This window comes from Martes martes, assembly GCF_963455335.1.
Source record: "Martes martes genome assembly, chromosome: 6".
Taxonomy (NCBI): Eukaryota; Metazoa; Chordata; class Mammalia; order Carnivora; family Mustelidae; genus Martes; species Martes martes.
In genome coordinates, this window is record NC_137893.1 from 123,036,315 (window position 1) to 123,048,104 (window position 11,790).

General features: G+C 35.6%; 1 protein-coding gene across 2 annotated transcripts in view; it reads right to left on the reverse strand.

Annotated features, from left to right (window-relative positions):
- Positions 1-393: 393 nt before the first annotated feature.
- The window catches only part of EXOC2 (exocyst complex component 2), a 250,988-nt gene continuing 239,591 nt past the window's right edge, over positions 394-11,790 (reverse strand). For both annotated transcript variants that reach the window (XM_080806109.1, XM_080806110.1), the window contains exons 26-28: positions 6,029-6,090; positions 3,588-3,647; positions 394-2,054 (exon numbers count right to left, since the gene is read on the reverse strand). In XM_080806109.1, coding sequence (XP_080662235.1) covers positions 1,961-2,054; positions 3,588-3,647; positions 6,029-6,090 — 216 coding nt within the window. In that variant the 3' untranslated portion in view covers positions 394-1,960. The remainder of the gene's footprint in view (positions 2,055-3,587; positions 3,648-6,028; positions 6,091-11,790) is intronic.

An 11,790-nucleotide genomic window follows, 5' to 3' on the forward strand; every position in this document is an offset into this window, starting at 1 on the left:
AACTGCCATGGGTAATTTAAGGAGTGATGAAGCCAGACAACTCTCAGTGACACATCCTGCCCTGGTGGTCTTAAAAGTCACCAACCTCTTTCTTAAGCCCTGACTTCCTCATCTGTGAAATGGACATAATACCTTCTAGCTCATAAGGTTGTCACAAAGCTATTGGGAGGCTAAATGAGGTAATCTGGTATAATGCCCAGCATATGGTAAGCCCCCAACAAGTAGAGAATTAGCAGAACAGCTGATAAATGCTTTCTGACAATGATTAGACAAATATAAGGTAAACTAGAATTTAAGTATTTATTTTGCACATTAAAACTAGACATAAAAAAATTATATAGCTAATGAAAATGTAGAAATAAAGACACTTGGGGAAAAAATGACAACTAAATTACATCTTGTATTAAAGACACATTCTTTATTGGACGAATGCTCTGTAGTAGATATTTAAAATAATACAAACATCCAGGACTGTAGATTTGTAATTTAGTTCATCATCATGTTAGGTGCAATAGTTAACATGCTTAGGAGATACAATGTTCTGTATATTACTTAATAAGCTTTATCAAGCACATTTGTAAAAATTAAACTTTCACTTCTAGTTATTATGATTTCCCCATACACCAAATGAATAAACATAACAACACTGACTTATTCCAAATAATGGATACTGTATCTGGCGATCTATACTCTAAAATTACTTGTATTAGTAAAGATATTAATTTCAGCCTTAACAAGGGATTCTGTGACACCCATAGAAAAATTTGAGAACCCTAACACACAGCCAATGGATAAGAGAATTACTCAGTTTTCTGAGCAAACGGTATGGTAAAATTAGGTAGGGAAAGCTGCCTCTGAAAGAGGTCACAGTGCCCTGCGCCTATTCTGGTAAACGAAGTCAGCAGTGAATGTAGGACAAATGGCATGAGGTTCATCAGCAGTTCCTACTGCCTGGTAACAGAGGAGTGTCTGAGTCTTCAGAAAACACAGACTAGGCCGGAGCAATGTTCTTTTAGCTACTGAGCAAGATACTTCAAATGGTAAGGAGCAGTGGAGAGAAAAGACATTGCTGGAGGGGAAGGAGTGAACAGAGGTGGGCAGGAGTGCCAGCTGTCACCAGGGGGCCTGGCTTGTTCTTTAAGAGGCAGTGAAGACTGCAGCTATTTCCATCAGAATCTATTGGGGTATCTAAGCTTTACCACAGTAACAAATGGATCCTAAGGGACAGGCAATGCACTGACATGAAAGAAAACTTTAAGAGTGAGTGGGACAAAAAAAAGCTACACTGAAAGGTGCTTAATGTTTATTAGCTCAGTGAGAAATAAAAATGAGGCAGCAAGACACAAAGTTAACTCATGGATATCTGGACCACAAATAATTTACACCAAATATAACATTTTCTTAGGCAAATGGCAAATTCTCTAAAATTCCACTTGAATTAGGAGAGTTAGAGGTATTTGTATGAAATAAAGTCTTTAAGTAAAGATGTAAAGTTTAGGACAGTTAAAGTTCCAAAGATGTCTAAATATAACTTTCCAAATCTTCTTACCAATCTCTCCACGTATCTTGGAAGCTGCAGACAATAAAAGTCTAGTATATGAGACACTGAAGAATGCCTTAGTTACATCACATGCCATCTCAAAGCACTCCCTGTAAAAGTAGCTCTCCTTACGGCATTCATCATGCAACACCTAGCTAAGAATATATAGATTTAAAGGTATTTTAAGACATATAGAGCCCAATGTAATAAAAATGACAAAACAAGTTACTGCTTGGGCATTTCAAACAAGGTCATTTTGGTTGAAATAAAACATACAAACATCTTTCTAAGCTGCCAATTTGGGGAAAAGAGAAAGAGTACAAACTTAATGCTTTGTATGCTAATACCTTTAGGGCACTTAATAAAGTGGTAACAATTATTACTTGTTATCTTTCAAATGCCCTTTTTTTGGGGTGGTATTTATGTTTTCATCATAGTTGAAGAAGCAGCTTGGAAACAGGTGAGCTGCAAGTGCATGCTACTCTTGAACTTGTTCAGCAGCTCTTCCAGTAACCTGTAGGGAGGAGAATCTATTTTACAACCTGGCAGAGTGAAGGTTGCCTAGCAACATAAGAAAACATGCAGGGGAGCCAACTGCTCAGCTTGAGCTTCTGCTTGTTGAAGTTATTTACTTATTGATTCTTAACTCAATAACAGAAGTAAATTAGTCAAAGAAGCTAGTCAGAAGGATTATGTATTTATATACATATCTATATTTATATATAAAAATCTCCCACCTGTCTCCTTTCCCTAAGTAATTAGATTTCTTCCTAAAATATATTAATGCTTGGGGTTGTACTTTTTTACATTCACTTTTTAAAAATTTAAAAAATACTAAAATATACTCTTTTTGGCATACAGCTCTATGAATATTGATAAACACATATTAGCAACCTAATAACTGCCATAATCGGGACACAGAATAGTTCTATCCCCCTCCAAATCCTCTTGTGCTGCCCCTTTGTGGCCACCTTTCTCCTTTCTCTCACTCGTAGGTAGCTACCGGTCTATTGTCTAGCTCCTCCTATTTTGCATTTTTGTTTTGAACAAATATTGGGAGAGAGGTAAACTGAAGTGGTGAATTAAGAACCAGAAGAATCAAGGTCAGTTCTAACTCAGTGGGCAAACTATACTAGTACTTAATAACTCAACTGTTTTCTTTAACTGGTTTGATGTGTAATTTTAGAGCTTAGAGTTCATCTGGTTCAGATGAAGAAAAGAAGTGGGCTTAATGATACTGGAGTCAAAAGATTATTTAATGGGTTTAACAATGCTCCAAATTAGAACACCATCTCCATGTGACATTTTCCCAGCCTCACGTGTTCACTCTGACCTCTGAGTTTTCATAACACTCACCTATGCAAAATCACAGAGCCACCACGGTTTTCATGTCTGTAGACTAAAAAGCCAAATGCAAAGGCAGGTGGACTTCAGTTATGGTTAGTGAAGAAGCAAAGACCTACAATGTTTCCACTACCTCAGTTGAGGGTAGGTTGAGCATTTATGAAATTTGCCTGGCCTGCATTTTGTCTCAGGTCAGAATTTCCTGTTTTATGAGTAGCAGAGTTTAAATTCTGGTCAAGGCCATTAACATAGTGTTAGTGAAACATAAACAGTATCATTATGTCATGTGTACAAATTTACTTTTTTATGACTTTACATTATATAAAAGAAAAATGTACATTGCTGGGATACTCAAAGGAAAAAATCATCAAGTCCTGCATTTTAGTGGCTTTTTATATTTCTCTTAGTATTACCTTCTTAAAAATGTCGGACAATAACATAGTTTACGGAGTCAAAATAAACTTTCTTAAAATGTTTTCTGTATTAGTCACTTAAAACAAGAAAAGAACTAATTTCTAAACTGCCATAAACTGAGAGAAAAGGTTTTACCTTATTCTGTCACCTTGGAGACACGCCAGGTACAGCCAACATAGTGCATACTACAAAGGGCTATTAAGTAGTGATTTTCCTTAAGTCCAAATCATCATCTATTTGAAAAGTACTTTTAGGTAACAAAACCTTGAAAACAGCATACAGAACTTACTTTTTATCTGCTCCACTTGAAAGCTGAGGCAGGGCTTCCAAAGCCTGTTTAAAACTAGACCTGGTACACAAACAAGCAACATTTAAATTAAACATTTTCTGTTTCTAAGGGGAATGAAGAGCATCATTAAAAATTCTTAAGCATATCTTAAAATGTAAAGAAACCAGTATAAGCCAGTGAAGCACGTAGAAATATGAGACAAAGTAAAAGTGAAAAACAATAGAAAAAGTAAAAGTAAAAGTGAGGGTACAGGGTATAGTTCCCAGGCGAAGGCCTTGTAGGAGTAGGGTCAGAAAAAACTCAACTAGGAAATGAAACAGAACTTGAAAAGCTAAAAGAGAGAATGATTTTGACAAAAGGATGCTACACATGGTACATGAGAGCTTAATGTGACCATGTTCAATTTTAAAAAAGTCTTTTCAAAACAAAACTGAACTATTAAAGCAACTGGTAAGAAAGGAAGGAATGAAGTAGAAATAGGGATGATTTTAATGATCATTAAACAAATGGGGACATTTATAGTATTGACATATACAGGGCCTCATTTACAGCCAATATCTTATATTAATTAAATATAAATATAAATATAGGATTTCGTTATTAGTATATTTAAAATTTGTAGGCTAAGTGGAGAATGACTGATTGATTTTAATTTAACATACTTTCTTTTCATGAAAATCTAAAAAGGTGTGAATTTAAAAAGCCCACCAATTTGGTATGCTTAAATTTTTTAAAGTGAAAGTACCAGAGAATCTACTGAATCAAATAAAAAGCCTTTTAGGGGAAATTATTTGGTAATAACTTATACTGGTCACTGAGGTATAATTTTTAAATTCTCTTCTTTTATAATTTGTTGTCTAAGGGTAAAGAAATAAATGTAATTATTCTTGACTTTAAGGTAGTCTTTGATTTTGTATTCTAAAAATGGATCCTCATCAGTATACTAGCAAACATACTTTTGGGCATGTTTCTCAAACGAGGGGCAAATATCACAGCAACAAATAGACTACAAAGTCCCAAATGGATTAAAAAAACTGATAGTGGGAAGCTTTAGATGTTCCCAGTTAGGACAAGGGATAGGTTATAGCCTGTGGGCACACTTAGTTTCCTTTCCAATATGAAATTGACTTTCTTCTTTCCTGATGTAGAGCGGAGTCTTTGCAGTTACCTCCACTATCATCTTAAACCTCTTCTCAATTAATCAAAAGAAATATAATTTCTATAATCAAAAGAAATATAATTCTATTATTCTTTATTTTTACAATATGACAACAATGATGATCATGAAGATGATATCACTGATTATTTGTAGTGCACCAATAGTTTAGAAGGAAACTTGGCATATCTTTTAATTTACTTCCCCCAAAACTTTGCCTAGAGAGTATTTAGTATCTTTCTTTCATGGATTAGGAACTTAGGCTCTGAAAGTTTAAATTAATACTGACACAAAGCATGCACCCCTATAAGTTATGGACTAAGTGGAGTACCCCCTATCATCCATTATTAAATATTTTATGTAGAAAAATTAACCATGGGAAAGGTGTGACTAAATAACTAACATGGGAACCATCTAGAAATGGCTTCTTGTCAGCCACCATGAATAGGAACAGGACTCTAACTTCATTCGTTAGGAAAAAAATTAGAAGTCTCTTCAGTTGTAATAAACACAGTAAAACTGATGGCATAAGCCATGTCATCGAAAGCTGGAAATGCATAAGTATATCAAACAAAGTGTCCTTAAACATTTTACTTGTATGCTACTTGGATTACCAGGCACATTAGCAATATAACCGAGTATTTCCTAAGTACTTTGACAATGGAGTAAACAATTTTGTATAGGTAAGTAGTTAGTGATATTTTAGTTCACCTACCGATATTTTGATGATAGGAAATCCTGACTTTCATTCAAAACAGCTAAAAATTATCACCAAATTTCCACTACAAAATTTTGTAGAGAAACCACAAGGCTTCCTCTTATGCTGATATTAACAATGCTTAAACTGTCCCTCAGAGTCTGCTATGAATAGATTAAGACTCAATCTTTCTTCTCCTTTCTTCAAGAAGTATGTAATGCTCTGATATATGAGATTTATGAGATTAAGATTTATTTTACTGAATGAAAAACATAAAGTCATATTAAGTCTTTTTTCCTTTATATTAGGCTACAAAGAACCAGTATTAGGAATCTTTGGCTTTTTATGCTTTTTAGCTAAAATATTAATCAAATATAAACTTTATCACATCACAATCATGAGCATTCAGTCTGATCAGTTAATCTTTACAAAGGATTTAATAGACTAACAAGCTTTATTTTATTTTTTTATGTTCAGTTAGCCAGCATATAGTACCTCATAAGTTTTTGATGTAGTATTCAACAATTCATTAGTTGTGTATAATTGTATTTTAATGAAGCACCCAGAACAAAACACTTAGCATCTCACTTGCTTTCAGGCGTCAGGTGAACAGCAACAGTATCCCTCAAAGCACAGATTTCAAGGCGTGCCTAAACATGAGAAAAAGAAAATGTGACCCTAGGGAACTGCATCAATTATTAAATTGAAACAAGTGATGAACGGACAGTCTCCAGCCTGCTTACTGCAGGGATAGGGTTGACAGATTACCACTGGCATGTAGCTATCCCCCACCTGGCATGGTGACTATTAATTATGAACAGACTTTCTAAAACACTCCAAATAAATCAGCTATGACAAAATATTCTTTTACTGAAAATTAACTTAGAGTCAAGTATGACTATGTGAAGGCAGGGAGTCAGATATCTTGTTATAAAAAGGTTCAACCTATGGAAGGATTTTCCAGAAAGCTATATTTACTACCTAACCAGTAATTTTTTCCTTTAGTTTGCTTGTGAGAAGAAGCAGAATTTGAAACACTGTCCTTGGATTTTTGTCCACACAACAGATTTAAGAAAACGCACTGGCTTACTTCCTTATACCTATGCCCTTTTGGGCATACTGACTTTATTCTAAAAGGTTAAAATAAAGTTCTGCAGATTTAATACAATGTCTGATTTTAATAATCACAGCTAGCTTTTGTTTCTTTGGTGATTGTTTTTTATAAAAATTGACAAGTTGATCCAAACAAGTTTGGATCCAAACAAGACAAGTTTGATCCAAACAGACAAAACCATCTGAAAAAGAATAACACAGATAAATGCTTTCTGATACAAAACTCTTTATAAACCTATAATAATTAAGACAGTGTGGCACTGCTAATTGGACAGAAACTGAATAGTAGAACAGAACTGAGTGTCCAGAAATAAATCTTGCGATCAATAGATTTTGACAAGGGTGCTGAGACCATTCAATGGGGGAAAGAACAACTTCTTCAACAAATAGTGCTGGGACAACTGGATTTCCGAATGAAAAAGACTGTACTTGGATCCCTTCCTTAACACAAAAACAAACTCAAAATGGATGACAGACATAAATGTAAGGGATAAAATTACGAAATACATAGAAGAAAACAATAGTAAATCTAGGCAAGCCTTCTTAGACATCAAAAGTACAAGCAAAAAAGAAGGAGAGGAAGATGGCAGCAGAGTTGGAGAACCCTAGGCTCACCTTATTCCACGAATACAACTAGGCAACTATTAAATCATCCTAAATACTCAAGAAATTGATCTGAAGACTGGCAGAACAAACTCCAAAAATAAAGGTAGAGAAGAGACCACAGTGAAGAAGGTAGGAAGTATGGAGATGTGGTTTGGGAGACAGATTGTGGTCACCATGGCCACAGAGAAAAAAGAGAAACAGGCTAGCACACAGGGGAGTGTACAGGGAAAATAAAGCTCCATAGCAATTGGCTTGGAAAGTAAGAGGGCCCAAATTTCATGAGCTCTTACAACTAAAGCCTGGAGTGTTAAAGATCAGTGGGAGTTAGAAGATGGCAGCAGAGTAGGAGTACCCTAGGCTTACCTCATCACATGAATGCAACTACATTAACTATCAGATCATCCTAAACACCCCAGAAATTAACCTAATGACTGGCAGAACAAACTCTGTAACTAAAGGTAGGGAAAAGGCCGCACTGAAAGATAAAAAAGAACCAATTAGATGTGTTTTTGGAGACATATCATGGCTGCTTCAGTGGGGAAGGAGCTGCAGTTACAGAGAAGGGTGAGAGATAAGACTAGCTCATATGAGGAAAACAAATCCTACAATAGACAAGATTAGAAACATGCCTGATGGAATGCACAGTAGGCTGGAAGAAGCAGAGGAATTAATGACCTAGAAGACAGAGTAATGGGAAGTAATCAAGCTGAACAAAAAGAGGAAGGGAATTATGCAAAATGAGAATAGACTTAGGGAACTCAGAGATGTCATCAAACATAGTAACATTTGTATTATATGAGACCAAGAAGAAGACAGAGAGAAAAGGAAGCAGAAAATTTATTTGAAGACAAAGTAGCTCAAAAACTCCCTAATCTGGGGAAGGAAACAGATATCCGGATCCAGGAAGCACAGACAACCCAAAACAAAATCAACAAAAGCAGACCATGCCAAGATATGCTGTAATTAAATTGGCAAAATATAATGATAAAGAAAAAAACATTTAAACGCATCAAGACAAAAGAAGACAGTAACATACAAGGGAAACTCCATAAGGCTAGCAGGGGATTTTTCAGCAGAAATGAGGCAGGCCTGGGGTGGGGCCTTCTGCCCAGGTCATGATCTCAGGGTCCTGGGATTGAGGCCTGTGTTGGGCTCCCTGCTCTGCAGAAGACTGCTTCTCCCTCTGCCCCTTCCCTCTGCTCATGCTCACTCACTCTCTCTCTCTCTCTCTAATAAATAAATAAAATTTTAAAAGAGAGAAATGTGGCAGGCCAGAATACAGTGGCATGATATATTCCAAGTGCAAAATAGGAAAAATCTGCAGCCAACAATATTCTATCCAGCAAGGCTATCATTCAGAATAGAAGTAGAGATATGGAGTTTCCCAGACAAAGAAAAACTGAAGGAGTTCATTGCCACTAAACCAACCATGCAAGAAATAGTTAAGGAGACTCTGAATGGAAAGGAGAGACCAAAAGTGACAGTATGAAGGTAGGAAACACAAAAGCAGTAAAAATAAATAATTCTAAAAAATCAAGTCAATGAACTCATAAAAAAAAAAGGATGTGACATATGACACCATGTGCCTAAAATGTGGGGAGGGGAGGAGTAAGGAATAGGTTCAAACTTGAACAACCATCAACTCAGTATAAACTGCTATATGCACAAGATGTTATATAAACATATTGGTAACCACAAACCAAAAAGCACTAATAAAAGTGCAAAGAATAAAGAGAAAGAAATCCAATTACATCACTAAAGAAAACCATGAAAGAAAGAAGAAAGAGTCAGACAAAATCTTCAAAAAAACCCCTCAAAACAAATAAAATGTCAATAAATACATATCTATCAATAATTACTTTGAATATAAATGGACTAAATGCTCCAATCAAAAGACACAGAGTAACAAAATGGATAAAGAAAAAGCATAACCCATCTATATGCTGCCTAAAAGAGACTCATTTTAGACCTAAAGACACCTGCAAATTGAAAGTGAGGGCATGGAGAAACGTCTATCATGCATACTGATGTCAAAATAAAAAAAAGCTAGTACTTATTTCAGACAAAAAGAGACTTTAAAAAAAGACTGTAACAAGAGACAAAGAAAGACACTATATATAATAAGAAGAAGAAATCTCACAAGAAGATATAATAATTCTATATATCTATGCACCCAACATGGGAACACCCAATATATAAAACAGTTAATAACAAACATAAAGAACTAATTGATAATGATACAGTAATAGTAGAGGATTCTAACACCCCACTTACCTCAATGGACAGACCATCTAAACAGAAAATCAACAAGGAAACAATGGCTTTGAATGACACACTAGACCAGATGGATTTAACAGCAGAGTAGACATTCTTTCAAGTGTACACAAAACAGTCTCCAGAAAAGATCATATATTAGCCCACTTTTAAAAACAGCCTCACAAATTCAGAAAGACTGGAGTCTTACGATGCACTTTTCTTACCACAATATAATGAAACTAGAAGTCAACCACAAGAAAAAATATGGAAATAACACAAATATATGGGGTTAAATAATATGCGACTAGACAAATGAATGGGTCAACCAGGAAGGCCAAAGTAGTAAAAACGTACACAGAAACAAAATGAAAATGAAAACACAATGAGGGAAAATCTCTGGGATGCAGCAAAAGTGGTCCTAAGAGGGAAGTATACAGCAGTACAGGCCTACCTCAAGAAGCAAGAAAAATCTCAACAACAAACAACAACAAACAAAACAAAAACAAAAACAAACCAACCTATCTAACCCTAAAGGAACTAGAAAAAGGACAATAAACAAAACCTAAAACCATCAGAAGGAAGGAAATAATAAAGACTAGAGCAGAAATGAATGAATATAGAGATTAAAAAAAAAAAAAAGAAAGAAGAAAGAAAGAAAGAAGAAAATGAACAGGTCATGACACCAGGAGCTGGTTCTTTGAAAAAATCAATAAAATGGGCAGAAGATATGAACAGACACTTCTCCAATGAAGACATACAAATGGCTACCAGACACATTAAAAAATGTTCATCATCACTAGCCATCAGGGAGATTCAAATCAAAACCACATTGAGATACCACCTTACACCAGTTAGAATGGCCAGAAATTAGCAAGACAGGAAACAACGTGTGTTGGAGAGGATGTGGAAAGGGGAACCCTCTTGCACTGTTGGTGGGAATGCAGACTGGTGCAGCCACTTTGGAGAACAGTGTGGAGATTCCTCAGGAAATTAAAAATAGATCTTCCCTATGACCCTGCAATTGCACTGCTGGGTATTTACCCCAAAGATACAGATGTTAGTGAAAAGAAGGGCCATCTGTACCCCAATGTTTATAGCAGCAATGGCCACGGTCGCCAAACTGTGGAAAGAACCAAGATGCCCTTCAACGGATGAATGTATAAGAAGATGTGGTCCATATACACTATGGAGTATTATGCCTCCATCAGAAAGGACGAATACCCAACTTTGTAGCAACTGGACAGGACTGGAAGAGATTATGCTGAGTGAAATAAGTCAAACAGAGAAAGTCAAGTATCATATGGTTTCACTTATTGGTGGAGCATAACAAATAATATAGAGGACAAGGGTAGATGGAGAGGAGAAGGGAGTTGAGGGAAATTGGAAGGGGAGGTGAACCATGAGAGACTATGGACTCTGAAAAAACACCTGAGGGTTTTGAAGGGGCGGGGTGGGAGGGTGGGGGAACCAGGTGGTGGGTATTAGGGAGGGCACAGATTGCATGGAGCACTGGGTGTGGTGAAAAAACTATGAATACTGTTACGCTGAAAATAAATAAAAAATTGGAAAAAAAAAATCAATAAAACAGACTTATAGACAAAAAAAAAAGAGAAAGGACTCAAATAAATAACATCACAAATGAAACAAGAAATAACCAATAGCACAGAAATACAAACAATTATAACAGAACATTATGAAAAAACTCTATGCCAACAAATCGGACAACCTTAAAGAAATGGATAAATTCCTAGAAGCATAAACTACCAAAACTGAAACAACTCCCCAAAATCAGTACCAGTTGACTTTACAGATGAATTCTACCAAACATTTAAAGAAGAGTTCATACCTATTCTTCTCAGACAATTCCAAAAAAGAGAAAAGGAAGGAAATTTCCAAATTCATTTATGAGGCCAGCATTACCTTTAAACCAACATAAGATAAAGATATGACTAAGGAGAACTACAGGCCAATATCTCCAATGAACACACATAAAAATCCACAAGAAAATACTGGCAAACAGAATCCAACAATACCTTAAAAGAGTCATTCAAGATGATCAAGTGAAATTTATTCCTGGGTTGCCAGGGTGGTTCAGTATTTGCAAATCAATTAACATGATACATAACATCAATAAGAGAAAGGATAAGAACCATATAGAAAAAGAACATATAGACATATAGAAAAAGCAAGTGACAAAGTGCAATTTCCATTCATGATAAAAACCCTCAACAAAGTAGGTTTACAAGGAACATATCTCAACATAATAAAGGCCATATATGAAAAACCCACAGCTATCATCACCATCAAGGGGGAAAAAATTGAGAACTTTTCCTCTAAGGTCAGGAACAAGACAAGGATGTTGACTCTCACAACTT